The sequence below is a fragment of the Delphinapterus leucas genome, chromosome 6 (genome assembly GCF_059928025.1).
Source record: "Delphinapterus leucas isolate spDelLeu-1000000601 "Yukka" chromosome 6, BTC_Dleu_Yukka2, whole genome shotgun sequence".
NCBI lineage: Eukaryota > Metazoa > Chordata > Mammalia > Artiodactyla > Monodontidae > Delphinapterus > Delphinapterus leucas.
In genome coordinates this window covers 84471884-84491215 of record NC_143134.1, presented here as the reverse complement: position 1 = coordinate 84491215, position 19332 = coordinate 84471884, and the positions used below count along the sequence as shown (strand labels likewise).

Genomic DNA, 19332 nt, shown 5'->3' with positions numbered 1-19332 from the left:
ATAATGGGTAGTTGTCCTAAGGAAGACTCTGCTCTGCTCGATGCATGGTGGTCGGGGGGTCTCACGCCATCCCTCCTGGTGGTTCCTGATGGGGTCGCTTCCTGTCCATGTGCTGCTGTCCACAGATGGAAGGGCACATGCTCGCCCTGACGGTTTCCTTTGACTTAATCCCACCACTAACTCATTCTCCTGCTACTTCCCAGCCTCCTGGAAGAAGAAAAATAGCGAACTCAGCTCATTCTTTCTGCCACATGACACAAGACATGGCCAGGGTACCACCTATGGTAGCTTCTTTTAGAAGAGGCTGTGGAGGCATCCAGTAAAGACTGAGAAATGGCCAACTACTACCTGAGTCTGGGGAGAAATGCTGGGCCACTAGAAACCATTTGGGCATTAGTTTGGACTCCACCTAAAGAGTCCAAACATTTACTGCCTAAATTCTCAAAACCCAGACACCTCGCATGTACCTTTTAGTGTGTGTACGTTTATTTGCTGCACCCGAGTCAAATAAAGCATGACGTTTATGTGAGTTTAAGTCTTCTGCCAAAATAACAGAAAACTTGTTAGTTCCAAATATTTTCATCAAGCTACAGTGTCAGGTTAACGGGGGAGGCTCCCCGCCTGAGGCAGTGAGACGCCAGGGTCAGGCGTGGGCAATTCTACGAGCCCATCACGGACACAGTGAGTACACACATTGCAAGAACTCAAAAGACTACCTGTGACTGGTTCAAGGAGTTTTCAAGAGATGCTGTGATGCCAAAGTCTCCAAAGCCAGCTAATTCATGTGAAACTAAGGGGTGAAGAGCAGCAAGGTATAGGCATCTGGAACGCTCCCTTCCCAATTTTCTTCTCATCTGCCACGGTGGGCACAGAATTTCAACTGCAAGTCCAGAGCCTTGGGGTTTAGGCTGACTTGTCTTCCCTGGGAGATAAGAGAGTTTGGGAAAATCATTGTTCTCCTCTGATGCTTTGTGCCCTATAGCGTAAATTCAGTATTCTGGCATCCAGCCTGTCTAGGCCTGCTGTCAGATCAGACAGAACAACTTTTGTGAAAGCACTGTGCTCATGGTTTTCCTCTGGACTAAAGTCAGCCCTGTGGGAATTCTCCTTCCCTTTAGGCCAAATACCTAAGATCCCAGCTGAGGATTTCCTTCCCTGGGGAGAGGTAAACTAGAGCCCAGCTCCGCTGCTAGTTCCTATCTGGGACCAAAAAATTCTGTCACTTGCTGCCAAAAACCCGAACTAAAACTAAAAGAACTAAAGTAAAATGTTAACAGCAGCTTGTAACGAAAGTTAAGTTCCTACCACTAGAACAGCATTGGTGTTAAAATGTTCCAACACGAGAGGTTTTCTGACGTGCTTGGGTTGTCAAAAATACAGTATTTCCATTGTCAGTTCTGAATGGAAGCTTGAACTGAAAGGCAAATAAGTGCAATTAGTTAAAAGCAAAAAACAAAAAAAACACAAAAACCAAAAGAACAACAAAACCCAAAAAAAACAAAAAACAGGGATGGTGGTGAGTCACTGCTTCTGCTGCTGATGCCCCAGAGGGAAACTGAGGGACGGCAGGACCCAGAGCTCGTTGCTGATGCCACCCTACAGGTTGCCCAGGAGCTGGTAGCTCCGGAAATGTATATCCAAGAATGTCAAAAGAATTTCTTTTGGTACCCACATCTCTATAATTTTGTAACTGCTTACTTAATGCTGGGCAAGGAATTCCAGTACAAATCTCCTTACAACTGCCAAAAATATAAGTTGACAAATCCCTTTAGTTATATGATGCCAGTGCAAGAATGTCCAACTGAGGATACAAAAACTGGCCATACGGCGCAGCTGAGAGCATCACTGACGGTCTAGCTGATCAAAGTCTTGCTCGGGGACTGCACCTCTGTCCAGAAATTGCGACATCAATTTCTCCTGCTCTTGGCTGTAGGGTCCCAGGATTTCGTGGCTACGAGATGGCCTGAAACTGAGTTTCTGGATATGCCATGGCTGCGGAACTCCAACCACTTGCAGGTGTTAACAGGGTTGCGGTTCAAGCTTCAACACACACCATTCCAGGGTAAGACTGATCTTCTGCAGCTCACTGGCCAAGAAGCCAGTAAGTAGTGGCCCACAAGTGAGGTGTGTACCTGCAAAAACTTTTAGATGTTAGCATCTATCCCTGTACATTTGACCTGCCGGTCTTGGAAGGTCTTCAATCAGGGATTCTTTTTACTTCTTGGTAGTTCTACGTAAGTCAACCTTCCAGTCCTACGCACCATTCTCTTCTTTCATTGGAACCAAGTTTCCCCCGGTTCAGGGTGATTCTGTCTTTGTCATTCTTCAGACTCTGCTAAGACCAGACTTGGAGTAAAAACTATGGCAGACCAAGTTATAATTAAAACGACAACATCAAGACTGCTGTGCACATCAATCCAGGCCTGAGATTGATATCAGAGACATAAAAATCTAATCTGATAAAACCTCAGCAGTGAGAGGAAGTAGATGCCCATTTATTTTAAAAAGCTAGGTTTATTCACACAGTCACCTCGATTTTTAATCCAGTACGACGGCCAGTGTTTTGGATCTCTCTAAAGAGAAAACTGAAGGGCATCACAGACTTGACCCACCAGGCACCAAACAAAAATTCTAACTCCTTGAGGCAGGCACTTTGTTCTTCTACAAGTGTCAACACAGTAGGCAAGTGTCATACTCTTTGTGTCAAAATGATTTTTCTTTTACTCCAATTCTCTATTACTTTATAAGAAATGTTAATAAGGATAAACAGAAATTAATTAAGCTAATACTTTAAAAACGTTATTCATCTGATGTAGCAGCACTCGTAACACTCACATGTGAAGTGCTGCTTCCATGATGAACACTGCTGAACTCTTAGCACCTAAAGACTCGATACCTCTCACAGCTGATCACTGAGACACTCCAGACCACCGTGGGGCTCCCAACGCCCAGCCTTCTTTCTACCCAGTGGAGGCATAAAATGTCAGGTTTTTGAGTCCCAAAAGTTTAGAATTCTTTAAGGACCTTCTTATGCTGAAGCTTCACAAAGCCAAGCAGTAGCAGCCCGAGGGACCTCAGGCGTTCAAAGACTTCAGTGTATCACGCTGGAAATGTTTCCCAAACCCCAAAGGCTGGAAATGGTATGCATCGGCTAACTCTAAAGCAGCGTTGGTCCCACAGAACTTTCTGTGATCTTGGAAATGTTCTATAAATCGATGTAGTCCAACATGCTAGCCATTAGTTGTATGTGGCAAACTGGACATTTGAGATGTAGTTAGTATGACTGATAAACTGAATTTTTAATTTTAATCAAGTTAAAATTAAACAGCCACACATGGCTAGTGGTAACTATATTGAACAGCACAGCTCTAAAGCATCAAGGCTTTCAGTAACATGACAACTTTTTGACAAACTAAAGAGGCACGCAATAAATATCTGCCGTCATCGATAACCTCTATCCATCCTCCCTTCTAGCTCTTCTCAAGTAAGAACAAACACAGAGCTAAAACAGCAACAATCAAAAAGCCCACATGACCTTTTACAGCAATCTCCCTTGAATAAAACTAGTAATCTTTAATATATACGAGTGGCATAGTCAAAGGTGAAAATAAACTAAAGCCAGCAAAACAAAGAATTAGAAATAAGCATACTAGAAGTTATTTATGTTTAATGCTTAAAAGTCTGAATGCACAAACAATCTACCATTATAGAAGTACTGGTGGTCGATACAATGCATTAGAGCTATGTACAATGCACAGTTTAGTATCAAAATCTTTCTACACTGTAGAGTTTTACGAAACTGTTAAAGACATCAAACACTAAGCACTTAAGACACCGTTTTTTTTTTTCCTGCTACCACATTAGGAACGTCAATGGACAATCCATTTTAACTTGCAGCATCCATCCATTTCTAGTATGAAATTAAGTAATTTTCTACTTATACAATAAAGTTTATCTACACAGTTCTCTTGATTTTGATCCATAGCAGCAAAGGCACTGTACATCAGCAGATCCACAGACTTAAAAGGTTTTTAAAGCATTCAAACAAAAAATAGTAATAAAAAAAAAGGAGTCACATATCATAGCTTAACAGCAACAACAACAACATAAAAGTTAACAACGATGTTTCTGGCACAATGGCACAGCCTGTGTCCATTTCAGGGACATCCAGCTAAGACATGGAAAGAACCGGAGGTAAAGAAAGCAAGTTCTCATCCCAGGTGAGAGTCCATTCTTTCTGATTTTCAGAGGGAGGTCCTTGCAAATCCTCCTCTGCTCCTTGTCTTGTAAAAGACTTGACTTGCACAGTGGGAGGGATCCTCCCCTGAATCTGTGCAGTTCCCAAAGAACATGCCAAAAAATAACCCATCATTTCTCGTGTTGACAAAACTACCCAAAGGTATACATCTCCCTCTGCAAAGAAATGTGGCAAAAATACCCAGAAGGGATTAAGTTCTCCCTCTGAGGCCAAATTTAATTTGTTCATCTGTCTATAATACAATAAAAAAAGGGAATTAAAAACATTACAAAGACACTTGTCAACAAGTCAAAAAAAGAAAAAAAGAAAAAGTCCAATTACTTTTATCGAATATAATCTAAAGCTATAGATATATTGGTTAAAGTTGTCCAAATAGACTCAAATGAATATGACATGGTCTGTCACCTTCTAATTATTCAAATTTCCAAACATCTTTAAAATAAGTAAAAAACAAAAACATCTAACAACACAGCAACATATTGCTTCCATATGTAATTATACATTTCACATCTCTATACAGTCATTAGTCTACATTTAGTGACATTTTTAATCAGTTATTTTAAACCTTCCTTTCCCCTCCTTTGCCAAAAAAAGGGGGGGAGGGGTATCAAATACAACGCATCTTCATTATCAATGCAGGAGCAGACAGCTTTATTTAGTCAGTCATTGTTAGAAAGCCTTCTTTAAACAAAATAAATATATTACAGATATAATACATAATTAAAGATTCCTTTCACTGTTAAGTAGGGTTTATCCATGTTCTTCCGAGTAGATAGCTGAAGATTTGGTATCACAGGTTCTTAACGAGTATTCACAATTCAACAGCAGGAAGGAAGTGGGGGAAGGCGGGGACTGAGCTCCACGACTGCAATGAGTACTGGAAATCCTTGGTTTCGGATGCGGGGGAACAGAAGGATGACAGAACAAAGTGCTACAAGGAGGAGTCCAGTTCGCATGAAGATTTGTCCTTAATAAATAACTTCATAAACCGTGGCCTTCTTATCCCCAGAGCCAGTGACAATGTATTTGTCATCCACAGAAATGTCACAGCTGAGCACCGATGAGGATTCTTTGGACTGGGAAGAGACACACGAACACGTTAAAGACTGAAAGAAAACCCACGAACACTGAGAGGCAGGCCTGGAGGATCTGGAGCAAAAAGAAGCATAACATGTTCCCTTGACCAAAACAGGAGCCCAAGCGAGGAAAGGCAGTCCTGGACGCTGATGAAGGAAGGCTCTACTTCAAATCCCAGTCTCCAGCTAAGAGCACAGGGTTCTCAGTGTGAAAACCCTCACCTTCACTCGGATGGCTTGGATGTAGACGGAGCTGCAGAATGCTAGACACGTCACTTAACCTGTCTCGGCCCTCACCTTCCGTAAAAGAGGTAATTAGGTAAAGACAGCTTACCTGTCTGCCACGACAGAAGGTGGCCTCGGAGTCCAGGTGAGGTAATAGTGGGGAAGCATATTGAAAATACTACAGTTTTTGAGATAGGGAATGTAAAAATATTTCAACATAAAACCTCGTTGTCCCCTATGTAAAAATAGAATATAAATGTGCAAGTGGGGAGGAGTTCAATAGTTAGGAAGAAAAATGTTACCACTCTTATTAGAGCTCCAAATACCATGTTCAACTACACCCACTGCAAAGCAGTCACGGTTAACTTAACTAAACTGTGCTAAACAAACAAACAAACAAAGCCCACAGGATTTTAACTGGGACTTTGAACGTTTGACACGCAGATGCTAACCTACTACCAGTGTTTCTCAAACTTTTGGAACGCAACCTGTAATAAATACATTTTACTTCACAACCCAGAGACCCGAGACATAATTTTACTTCATAACCCAGAGAAACGAGATATAATACTTATACTCACTACAAAAAATATACTCTTAACATTTTTTATTTCATTTTTTAAAAAAGTGCTGGTTGGGACCATCTAAAAGGTTGTGATCGACAATACAAAAACCACTGTATTACATTATAAACTTCATGACAGTAAGAATCTGCTATTTTTGTCCTATGATCTTGCACAGTACTTTCACTCAATATATGCAGTTTTAGATTCAAATGAATTAATCTCCTCTACGACTTAGTACCACGTGGTCAAGAAAACTGCAACGCTGTTATGTTATCCCTAAAAACAGACCACCACCTAGAAAATAACATCCTAAATACAGAAGGTTAAAAAGGAAATCTTCTTTAACTTGCCTATGAAATTCTCACCTACTAGCAAGAGAGAAGAGAGAGATCTGTATGTGAGTGTGTATCATGCCCACAATCTGGTTCTCCTGCAAATAATTCCACAAACTACACAAAGTACCACTGAGTTTAAGAATAAAAGTCCATAAAATGAATCAAGATTTATTACACTTTTCCACAGCACTCTTTTGGGGGCGGGAAATCAGGAATAACAACACGAATGAATATTCAAGCAAAATGCTCAAATTTTAAACAAAAATTTTAAAAGCCATAATTAAAGCTAAATAAATTTCACAGAAGACATGAAGCTGCTACTCTAACATGTAAAAAGGGATGGGGTGTGAAGAGCTAGTTAGGGCCACGGGCACGGCACCTGGGCTCTGAGCTCAGAGAGAAATGGACACAACTCCTGTCTGCAGAGCTTGCAGCTGTGACCCCAGTCCCCCTCAGGCACAGTTTTCCCCTCTGTGCGATGGGAGTGACACTAGCCCCCACCTCCTAGGACACGGCCGTGCGCTATTAACCTGCGAGAAGGCACAGAGGACCATGCAGTGAGCACACAGTGGGTGAAGGCTACACAAGTGAAGTGTTACCTGGAATATACTGGCCCCGTAAGGTGTTCTCCAGGCATTCAGAAGGTTGTCCTTTCCCGTGCTTACAAACCATTTGCCTATAGGAACAGGGTTTCAAAAAAGGTAGTGTTTATTCCTTCGTCAGAGTCCTGAGACTTGTGTTACAGAGCGTCAAATGATACACAGAAAACTCACCTAATCTAATCTGCAACAAATAAGAGTTTCTTTTCGTTGGAAAAATAAAGCCCACTCTCCTAGATTTAATGAGTCATTTATACTCAGGACAAGGATAAAGTGGATAAACTGCAGAAAATTACATGGTATTTGGGAAGCAGGCATGCGTGAGGAAGTAATATAATTCTGAAGAGGGACACGTCAATGAACTACAGACCGGACTTGAAGTGAATCAGGAGGAAGGAGGAATGACAGGCAGTGGACGCCAGGGGCCTGCTTACCACAATGGGCGAACTTGAGTGACAGGACGCAGCTCTCGTGGAGATGGAGCTGGTACTTGTCGGGCTTGGTGACGTGCAGCACCTCCACGTTGCTGTTCTCCATCCCCACCGCCAGCCACTCTCCAGTTGGGCAGTAGCCCAGAGAAAAGATCTAGAATTAAAACAGGTGACGGTGATGGTGGCTACAGAGGACACACTTCCTTTAAAGAGGAGGCACTGCTTCCTCTGGGGATACTACTTAAATAATGAAGGAAATCAAGATAATGTTAATTGTACAGGAAGAAATCAAAGTCAAAGGTGTGATCCCAAGTAATGAGGCAGATCTCCACAATCTAACTTACTAATCAATTGTGTGAAATTCAAAGATCTATAGAGTAATGATCATTGAAATAAAAACCTGCTAAAAGCCTGTAATAAATGAAATTTTTTCTGTCCTTCGATAAAATATATACTGTTGTATTTTGACAGAAAACAACAAAATTTTTAGTTATCTAATTCAGAGTAAAAGTGACTCTGTCATGTGGTCAATGAATTGCCGCTGAAGTCTCTCACATATTTCACAAAACCAGGTCTCTAAAATGTCACGTGCACGAGTGCACACCTGGGAGGTGAAGTCGTGCTGCTGCAGCTGCCGCCCTTCGCGCAGGTCCCAGGACCGGACCGTGTTGTCCAAGCCGCCCGTCCAGAGCTTGGTGCCATCGTTAGAAATGTCAATACAGCTGGCCCCGTCTGTGTGGCCCTGGAATTGCCTGAAGATGTCAACATGGAGAAAAGTCCTTCAACAGTTAATTTTTAGGTGAACTCAGTTTAGAATTCCTCAGCCATCAATTTCATTACAGGCCCTATGCGTAGATTTCCTTTTGGTTTATTATACTTTCTATTATTCAAAGTAATAACAAAGCATATACGTAGAGAGATTAAAGTTTAACTGAGATGCTGAATCTCCTGCACGTTTTGTTTATTTTTGAACACTTAGGAAGTCCTCTTCAAATTACTCTTATGCTAAAAACAACTGAAACAACTGATGGAAGAAATTCTCCACCTGAATCAAAAGAAAACACAGCCACATGAAAATGAACTAATCCAAGATACAACCTGAGACCTATTCTGTCGGTGTGATGTGAAAGAAGGCGAGAATTTCAGAGGGTGCGAGGAGTCGTTTCCCTTCTAAAAGCTCTGGGGATGGGCACAGTGAGCAGCAGAACAAATCCTGCCAGCGAGCAACAACGCAACTGCAGGAGGCTGTGCAGGATGAGAGGCTGTGCTCTCAAGGAAGGAGCGTGGAAAGCACCTCAGTGTGACTCTCAGCTGCCCCAGGAGCAGGTAAAATGTACGAAAGACACGGGGGCCGGGGCCTCGAAGCAGTTCCTCATAAGAGCCTTACTCAAAAGGGGAAAACGTGATTAACTGTTTTGTTTTTGGAATCATTCATAGAGCTCCGTCCTGCAAAATACATTACAGACAGACAGCAGGGGCCTCTTCTCCTTCCACCCTCCCCTGGACCTGTAGCCGGGCTCCACTACACCCTCTGCACACCCGTTAGCGGATCACACCTCTGGCTTCCTGCTCTCTCAGGTGCTGACATCTGGAGACACACGTGTTTCAGGGCTTTTCCTATCAGTGCCGATCCTACACAACCTCATTTCTAAACAAACAGTTATGTCTATCCATCCTGTAAGGTGGGACAACAGATTATCTAGATCATTTCAGGCTGAGGCGCACCCAACACAATGCCTGGGCCCAGGGTAAGAGCTCAATGATCATTTGTCGAAGGAAAGAACGTGCCAGATACACACAGCACCAAGGACTGCGCCACGCACTGCGAACCTTCTCAGTGAGTACCTACTGACAACGATGGTTTGTTAGCACAGGTGGCAAACTACATAAGTCTAACGAGCTCATGAGGTCACGGGCACCTTATGTGCATTAATTATGTAAAACTGACCTCCTGGGACTTCCCTCGTAGTGCAGTGGTTAAGAATCCGCCTGCCAATGCAGGGGACACGGGTTCGAGCCCTGGTCCGGGAAGATCTCACATGCTGCAGTGCCACAAAGCCCGTGTGCCACAACTACTGAGCCTGTGTGCCACAACTACTGAAGCCTGCATGCCTAGAGCCCGTGCTCCGCAACAAGAGAAGTCACCGCAATGAGAAGCCCGAGCACTGCAACAAAGACCCAACACAGCCAAAGATAAATACATAAATAAATTTATAAAAAAGAAAAATAAATAAAACCGACCTCCTATTTTAAAACCTGAATTGGTGATGCTTAGTATAATTTAAAAAAAAAAAAAAAAGAAAGAAAGAAAACAAACCCTCATCCGATAAAGTTCAAATGGTGCAGAAAACAAGATTTTACAGCATCTTAAAACGGTCCTATTCTTAACAATTTTTAGTAAGACAGTTATGTTTCATCTTTTTAAAAAGACACACACACAGCTCTCTGGCACAGCACAGGTAAATCCAGTGCCCTGGTCAGGGACCCTGCTGACCCACCTCACCAGCGTCTGGTTGTGCAGGTCCCACACGGCGATGTTGCCGTCGCTGCAGCATGAGAAGCAGACCTTGGAGTCGGGGCTGATGGCCAAGGCGTAGCAGGCGGGGGCCGAGGACGTCAGCTCTGCCTTGATGCGCGGGGTGGGAGCCGCCAGGTCCCAAATGGACAGGGTACTGGCTTCCCCTCCCACAATTAGGGTGCGACCATCAGGGAGCAGTCGGCAGGAACGGATGTAGTTATCCCTGTTCTGTAGAGACAAAACCCATCAAGAGGTTATTCATGAGGAAAGGAAAACAGCATTAACATGAGAGCAAAAATCCATAAAAGTATTGTGTTCCCTCCTGGTTTCAATGAGCTGTTTTCACTTATGACAATGATAAAGTGGATTAATGCTAGTAAATTACATGAAATTAAGGAAGTACTTAAACTTGATCTACAAAATTCAGTACTGAGATATTTAATCTTAATTAGCATGAAAATGCAAAGATCTAGACCCACTCTCGGCTCCAGCGAATCAAGCCGCCGCCTGAGTCGTTCGCACATGCAGACGCAGCAGCGCTCACAACCCTGGAGGAGCCACACCGGGAACGGGGTACACACGGCCTGGCTGCTGAAAGGCCCTCTTTCTGCTGCCAGACAAGTGCCAGGGAGTTAGAGACCTTGTGGTCCCTTCCGTTCGCCTGGCCCTGCGTTACCTGGCCGAGGGACAGCACGGGCTCGATTAAGCAGCACCAACTGGAGGCAAGGCTTGACCAACGCGTGTTACGTGACAGAGGACACCACGTCCTCCCAGCTCGTGAGGTTACGGGAGTCTTGTGCAGTCACCTGAAACCGACCCAGCATCGTGCTGCCGCGAAACGTGCTACTGCTGGTCCGAGGATGAAAATCAAACTGAAATTTCCTAAATAACCCGAGGACGAATACCCATGAGACAGCTAACGGGGTAGCTAGTGTTTGCCACGTGAAGTATTAAGTTACTCTTGTCTCACAGTGTGACAGATTCTGATACTTGGGTGCACTCTCACAGAAACCAACGTGGGCTCGTAGTTTTCTTAAACTCCTCTATCAGATAGGAAAGCAAGTGGTCTGCCTGCTCCCGTGCACTGGGCAGGGTGAATGAAAACTGCACTGGAGCAAGTGCCACACGTGAAGAACCGGATAAATGTACCTTAAGTAACTGAAAGAAGACACCTTCTCGTCAGCGCTCCAAGTCAAACAGCACAAACCACTGGAGACAACTACCCGCTTGGGATCAATTCTGTGTGTTGCTGGTACATCCACGTCCTATTTTCTGCATGAGGGCTTAAACCACGTTCATCCACGTTCACTCACCAGACAGTCGAGCTGAGAGACGGGGCTCTTGTTGCCGGGGTGGCTGATGTCCCAGACCTTGACGCAGCCCTTGCCGCCCGTGTACACGTGTCGCGTGGGGTTGCTGATGGTCACCGCACACACCACCTCCCCGTGGTTCAGGGTGTTGATCTGGCGAGCGTGGCGGGGGATGCCGGGGCCAATGAGGGCGTCCGGGGGGAAGGGGACAGGCTGCATCTGACCGTCCGCAGTAACGTGGAAGGAGTATGCTCTAAGGCAGTGGCGAGGAGAAAAGATAGGAAAGGGAGAATGCAAAAAATGTTACTTAACTGATCACTGTAATGAGACGAGAAATAAAACATTTTCAGTGCTACGTATGATTTGCAAACAAGTCAAATTTACTGAATATGGTGGAAAGAACATAACTTTCAGAGCCACTGAGCTAAATCTATGATCAAATACCGCATCAACTCTTTGCTAGCTGCTGTGTGACATCAGTAGTTACATAACCTCTCTGAACCTTACTTGATTCTGATCTTTAAAATAGAGTGAAGGCTACCTACGCTTCTTAGAGAATAAGATCACCAATGCCCAGCATAGTAACTACTTCTCCAGGGCACTCTACAAACTTGCATTGCCTTCTACTTCAGGTGATTCAGAAGCCTGTGGTAAGGTTTTAAGCTATAGATCACTTCACTCCAATCAAGTGACTTACTAATGAAAATCTGTAAGCTAAAATTATGAAGTTTTAAGGTGTTAAGAGGATCTAGGCCTAGATACTGAAATGGCATATGACCCACCAAAAAAGGAAAAAAAAAATTTGGATTAAGTCCCATCAGACTTGACAATAACAAATCCTAGTAATCCCATTCCCAATGGAGTCAGAACCTAAAAAAGCATCCTGTGTGACTGCCCCAGAGGCCCACCTGTGAGTTCCTATCAGCAGCTCCAACTCCAGGCCATTTCCAGGGAAAACCCTCCAGTTGTGAAAGCATTTGGCTCTAAAACGCAACTTAAGTTAAAGCATCTCCCTCAACAGACACCTCTATTCTTAAGGCACTGAAGTCAGGGAACAGTCAGCAAGTGAGGCTGTTGGGATGCATGTTGGGTTTCAGGAGGCAGGAGATGTCGGTGGTAGGCAGGAGGGAGCAGGGCCTGTCTTGGGGAACCATCACGGGCAGTAGCCCACTTTGGAGATGATGTCATTGCCTTTGGCACTGAGCTTCAGAATGTGCTCTGTTTATGGGAAGAAGTTTATGAAAGACATACCAAGGGAAAACATTTGTGGGTAGACAAAGGACAGGAGCTTGGACCTATCGGGGAAGTTTTAGAACCAAAACAGTTTACAGTTCCCTAATGCAAAAATCTACAGGCTAGCCACATGCATCAAAATTCAGCCCATTATTGAGGGGACATCATCACCAAAGTCCCAAATGTCCCCAGAAAGGATGCGGCTGTGGCAGATTTGGGGGCCAGAGGGCAGAGGGCTTTCTCTCTCTCTGTAAATTACGCAGAGAAGTGGGTTAGAACTGGGCTGTAGAAGAGAAGGAGTATGTCGGACTGCTGAGGGGGAAGTGGTGGGAAGCTGGGAAGACAAGAGACATATTCCCGTGGTCGAAGCAACGGACTTGGAGAAATGTTGGATGCGTGGCCTGGGAGAGAGAGATGCTGAGCAGGGCTCTCAGGCTCGGAACCCAGGTGGCTAGGTAGGCCACAATACATTAGTGAAGGTGACAGGGAAGCATAACTGAAGGGTACAGACGTGGGGAGGTAAATGGTACGGTTTTCTTCAACCTGAGGGCAGGTGAGAACCCAAACATCTCAACCAGAAGTTGAGCACTGTGATTCAGAAGAGAGTTCAGGTCAGAAAGATCGATGTGTGCTCATCCACAAAGAAGTGATAGTTGAAGCTAAAGGAGCAGAAAAGAATAATCCTGGGGCAGATTATATAATGAGTAGACTAGATACAAAATTTAAGAAAATGCTTACAACATGTAGGGGACCTCCAGCAAGAGCAGTCAGAGAGGCAGATAATCAGGAGAGACAAGAACATGGAGAGGGGGAGCAGATGGTCAATCACATATTTCTTGGGTTATCCCAGTGCGAGAAGTACTTGGGGATGCAACAGAAAGGACTGGGGGTACAACAGAGAGAAAAAAAACCCACCTACTCCTTATTCTCCAAAAGTTACTTTCTGGGGGCTGGGGGTAGGTGGCAGGTGGGTTGAGGGGTTGATTCATTAGTGAGATACTAACATATATAAAGATTAAAATGTCAGATGGTCAATGCTATGAACAATGGACAGGCCATGTACTCTGGGAATTGGACAAAGTGAGAAGAACAGGGAAATTCATGGCAATGGGGCTGCAATATAAAGAACAGGTATTAATTTCCTTGGCCAAGAAAGGAAGATGGTATGAGAAGGAGTATGGTACACTGAAGGCCAGAGGGAGGCAGGATGCTTGCGCTATTCACTTAGTCAGAAAATATTTATTAAATACCCAGTATGAATCAGGTACTATCAGATGCTGGGGAATCAGAGGTGAGTAAGATATCCAAAGTCCCTATCCTCCAGCGCCCACATCCCAGAAGGGAAAAGAGCTAATACATAAGCTGATACATCAGTAACCTCCGACAGCAGTAAATGTGTGCGCGCTCTCTCTCTCTCACACACACACACCCACACACCCACATACACACACAGAGTTTCAGATAAAAGAGACGGAAGGCGCGCAGCAAGGTCCGAGGCGGTGTGCAAGCTGAGAGCTGAGGCAGGACCTAGTCTTGCACGCATAGAGAAGGGAGGGGGCGGTCAATGCAAGTCTGAGAAGAAGCAGCAAGGGAGAAAGCCAGGGGCACTCAGGGGAGAGTGACAGGCTGGAGAGGGGTGCAGGGGCCATGTGAAAAAGGGCCTCGTAGGCTGTGAGGCAGAGTCCGGCCTGTTATTCCGAGTGGAGTGGGAAGTCACTGGAGACTTGTGTGTGGGGGCAGTGAGCGCCATGATTCAGTTCATGTTTTCAAAAGACTGTTCTGGTTGTTGGTGGCAGAACGGAAGAGGGAAAACTAGTCAGGGGGCTAGTGCAGCAAGCTAAGGGGAAGCTAGTAGCCAGGGCTTGAGAGACGGTTAGAAAGCTGGGAACGGATCTGCAATTCCAGATTTCTCTGGGTAGAGGCAGAGAAGGCTGTACTGGATGGCATGCGTGGATCCTGGAGGTGACAGTGAGGGCTGATGACAAGGTCTTCTTTGGGGTAAGTCGGTAACTGAAGTCGAGAAGGGCAGAGGTTCACTAGAGGTGATGTGGCCCAAGCCCTGAGACAATGTTACTGGGGGCCTGACCTTGTGAACAGCAGTGACACCCAGGATGATGGCAGGCTCTGAGTGGACCAAGTGTCAAGTTTTTACTTAAATGGGAAATCTCCCAGCAAGGCTGAGGAGGGGGTAGAGACCCACGGCACAGGCCTGAAAGGGGTTGGGTTTTCACAAGAAGGTAGAAGGAGTTCAGTTCCAGAAGAGACTGGAAAGGAACAGGAGGTGGAGGAGGGAATCAACCACAGCCTTTATCAGCCCTGCCACTGGCTCCGACTGCTGATGTGGAGTGAATGAAAGGGCACCCTTTGGAGGGCTGCAGGTGAAGGGGTCCCCTCGGGAGAGAGCCAGGCATCCGTTCAGGCAAGGAGGGGAAGGCAGTAATACTTGTAGAGAAAGGCTGAGATTCTGAGGGATGACAATGGAGACAAAGGCTAACTGATTTAGCAATTAAGAGGTCATGACGACTAAATCTTAAAGAAAGAAAAAGGAAGATTATTCCAAGTTTAGAGATGGTGTTATACATTCTTAATGATAATCTCCTTGAAAAGACATCCCTTCTCTCCCCTCTAGAATAACTAAATGGTTTTTAAAGAGCCTTGAGAATTTAAAATAGTTAAGAAATCAGGCACACCATTTCTCTTGAAGTTTTCAATATGACATTATTCAACTCAACCACAACCACTCTGTGAGCACCTACTATGCTCCTGGAACTCCCTTATTAAGAATTTCAAGAGTCTAATTGCATTAAAGATATAATGTAGCCCCGTGTTTACTATTTATATAAGACACTCAAAACTGGAAGAAAGAAAGCTCTAGTACATACTTATCATCAGATTTCAACAAACTCTTTGATGTGTAGCTAGCAAAGAGTACTGGAATGTGTAATGAAAGCCAACCTTCCTAGAAATTAGGGAGGCCCAGGCTTGAAAACCTTTTCTTTTTCCACCTAATTAAATGCATCAATACTCCTTATCCACATATTCTGATTTAGATGTCATGCTGAGATACAGTATCAGGTAAGACACTTGCCTTGCCCATAAGTGGCTTGTAATCTAGGAAGCATGATGAGAAAAGTACAGAAGTGATTACAATACCAGGCGCAAGATGGGAAGGATGAAGTTCTGTGGTGGTTCAAAAACCAAAAATAAAGCTTATGTTTCATGAGAGACATGGTACTGGAGATGGGTTTTAGAGAATGGAAGGATTTTTCCAAAGAGGGAGGAAGATGGAAAAACCATTCCAGGTGGAGGGAGCAGCTCTAAAAGGAAGAGGTAAAATGATCTGGGAAAGTCCTGGACTGGTTTTAATTGGGGAATTCACTTACTCAACAATGACCCAACACAGTAAGTACTTGAAGCAGCTGGCCCGAGTACAGCCTGATAAAATACACTGCACGCGCACGCACACACACACACACACACACACAATGTATAAGAGGGAAGGCCTAGAAGGTCGGCCTGAGAATTCCACAAACAGAATTTACTGAAGAGTGTTTTTAGGAGGAGGACGAGTGGGACATTAATGGGGCAAAGCCACTCATAGAATAAATTTGGTAGCAAGGAGTACAATGGATAGGAGGAATAAGAGACAATTATTTGAATAATCTAGACGAGAGGCAATGGGGGACCTGAACTGGGCAAGGAGAAGGATGACACACTAGAAGTAACTGGATATGAAACTGTGTAGGACTCAACTAATGAGATGTGAGGAAGAAGCCAATAATAACTGAGTTTCTGAGCTCAGGGAACAAGGAACAGAGTACTCTGAAAACCAGGCAATTGGGAGGAACACCTAGTCTGGGGAAGCATTTTGTGAATATGATGAATTTGTAGTGCAAGTAATACACACTCAAGATGTCCAGCTGAGATGTCCAACAAAGAACTAAAAATACGGGGCTGGAAGGAATAGGGGCAGGGAGACAGAGAAATTCTCTCTCGGGAGGCAAAGCTACTAAAAGCTAAGAGTGATCTCCAAGGGAGATGGTGAAAAGAAAGGAAGTTTGGACTTTCTGACAGAACTATACTTCAAACAATTCAGACATCTGCAAATCTACCTGTTTAAAACGTGTATCAAAGTTGCTGTTTTATTTGGATCATCATCTTTTGATGAAACTCCAGCATAGTCGAGAATATCCTTGGCCTTCCCACCTCCACCTCCCCCTATGAGAGGCCCACTTCAGTAATGCCAAACTCATCAGTTCCATGCTTTGCGACACCTTGCCCAAGTTTCCAACGTCTCACGAGATAGAACTAGACCTTGAATTCACAATGAAAGGTCTGGCTGTTGTACTGATACTTCATGCAGGAGGACAGAAGACTGGGTTCTAGTAGCATGTGAACCCACTAGCAGGTTAGCCAGCCCACAAATACTTGAGGGTTGGCTGTGTGTCAGGAATTGTTCCTATTTTGAAAAATCTTACTTTATAAAAACAAATAAAAACAACAACAGAGAAGAATTTCTGAATTCTGAGCAGCCTAAAACCCATAAATCTGAGATTTTTTGTTATGGCTGAAATCACATGTCATTTCCCATAATATAATTAGTGCAATGGTTTTAATCAAATACTTTTACGCTATTTATAAAAGTCTCATGTAAGTAGCAAGTGAGGAAAAAAGTCCACTTTTGGCTTATGTTGAAATTAAACTCTGCTGTCATTCTAGTTAGTTATTGAGTGGGACCTTTGCTAATTCACCAGCATAAGCAACTGGACCCAATGTGAATTATCAAATAAATGCTATTTTATTAATTAGTTTGGAACATGCATTTAATTATAATTTTTGATAACATCTAGCAATTATTCTGTAAAAATAATTAGGACAGAGATGCGCGACTGTTGTCTTTCTAGAGAAAGGCCGTTACTTTGTGTGTGTGGTGAGGGAGGCCTTTAGGTGATTTATTATGTTTTATGTTCTAGCACAAAAAATAGTTTTCCTGTTGAAAAACATGTACAAGTTTCATAACTTTGTAAAAATCTTTAATGAAAGTATTTCTCTCTATATGCATAAATGAGTGTGAATTTATAGGCCTTGGTGCCTTGGTAAAGACATACCAATGACAGGAACAGGGAGTCTAATTTACTCAGTCTAATCTCCTTGGGCCATCTCTGCCTCCCACTATGTTCTACTGCATGAGCAATTGAAAGAACGGTAATAACCTGGGCAAAGCTCAAGGGGAAATGATGCTGCAGTTGACTCAAGAGCCACTGCATAGCAAACACTGTGCTAAACATATACCATATCATCGCATCCTCATGCCCTCCTTATCAGGGAGGTGCCAGCCCTGCTGTAAAGATGAGCCAACTGAAGCTCCTAATAAAGTCACTTCCTTCCCAGTGTCAACTGGCAGAGTCAGAATCCAAACTTGCATCTGTCACACTCCAGGATTCATATTCTGTCGAACACACCGCACTCTCTTTGGGGTTCTTGATGTCATTTGCCAATTGCATTTGGCGTGTGTCACTCCAGGAACAAAAATTCTCAGCCACGGAGATTGGTTCAAGATGGCAGATTAGAAGGACGTGCGCTCACTCCCTCTTGTGAGGGCACTGAAATCACCACTAACGGCTGAACAATCATCGACAGGAAGACACTGGAACTCACCAAAAATGATAACCCACATCCAAAGACAAAGGAGAAGCCACAATGACACAGCAGGAGGAGCGCAATCACAGTAAAATCAAATCCCATAACTGCTGGGTGGGTGACTCACAAACTGGAGAACACTTATACCACAGAAGTCCACGCACGGGAGTGAAGGTTCTGAGCCCCACATCAGGCTTCCCAACCTGGGGGGCCGGCAACGGGAGGAGGAATTCCTAGAGAATCAGACTTTCAAAGCTAGAGGGATTTGACTGCAGGACTTTGAGAGGACGAAGGGAAACAGAGACTCCACTCTTAGAGGGCACACACAAAGTAGTGTGCTCATCGGGACCCAGGGGAAGGAGCAGTGACCCCATAGGAGACTGAACCAGACCTACCTGCTAGTGTTGGAGGGTCTCCTGCAGAGGCGGGGTGTGGCTGTGTCTCACCGTGAGGACAAGGACACTGGCAGCAGAAGTTCTGGGAAGTACTCCTTGGAGTGAGCCCTCCCAGAGTCCGCCATTAGCCCCACCAAAGAGCTCGGGTAGGCTGCAGTGTTGGGTTGCCTCAGGCAAAACAACCAACAGGGAGGGAACCCAGCCCCACCCATCAGCAGACAAGTGGATTAAAGTTTTACTGAGCTCTGCCCACCAGAGCAACAGCCAGCTCTACCCACCACCAGTCCCTCCCGTCAGGAAACTTGCACAATCCTCTTAGATAGCCTCATCCACCAGAGGGCAGACAGCAGAAGCAAGAACTACAATCCTGCAGCCTGTGGAACAAAAACCACATTCACAGAAAGACAGACAAGATGAAAAGGCAGAGGGCTATGTACCAGATGAAGGAACAAGATAAAACCCCAGAAAAAAAACTAAATGAAGTGGAGATAGGCAACCTTCCAGAAAAAGAATTCAGAATAATGATAGTGAAGATGATCCAGGACCTCGGAAAAACAGTGGAGGCAAAGATCGAGAAGATGCAAGAAACATTTAACAAAGACCTAGAAGAATTAAAGAACAAACAAACAGGGATGAACAATACAATAACTGAAATGAAAAATACACTAGAAAGAATCAACAGCAGAAGAACGGTAAGTGACCTGGAAGACAGAATAGTGGAATTCACTGCTGTGGAACAGAATAAA

General features: G+C 44.3%; 1 protein-coding gene across 14 annotated transcripts in view; it reads right to left on the bottom strand.

Annotated features, from left to right (window-relative positions):
• Positions 1-3647: 3647 nt before the first annotated feature.
• TLE4 (TLE family member 4, transcriptional corepressor) overlaps positions 3648-19332 on the bottom strand; it is a 150660-nt gene continuing 134975 nt past the window's right edge. For all 14 annotated transcript variants that reach the window (XM_022573456.2, XM_089913329.1, XM_089913332.1 and 11 more), the window contains 6 exons: positions 11322-11571; positions 9989-10236; positions 8095-8242; positions 7494-7644; positions 7060-7136; positions 3648-5334 (listed from right to left, as the gene is read on the bottom strand). In XM_022573456.2, the coding sequence (XP_022429164.1) occupies positions 5227-5334; positions 7060-7136; positions 7494-7644; positions 8095-8242; positions 9989-10236; positions 11322-11571 (982 nt within the window). In that variant the 3' untranslated portion in view covers positions 3648-5226. The remainder of the gene's footprint in view (positions 5335-7059; positions 7137-7493; positions 7645-8094; positions 8243-9988; positions 10237-11321; positions 11572-19332) is intronic.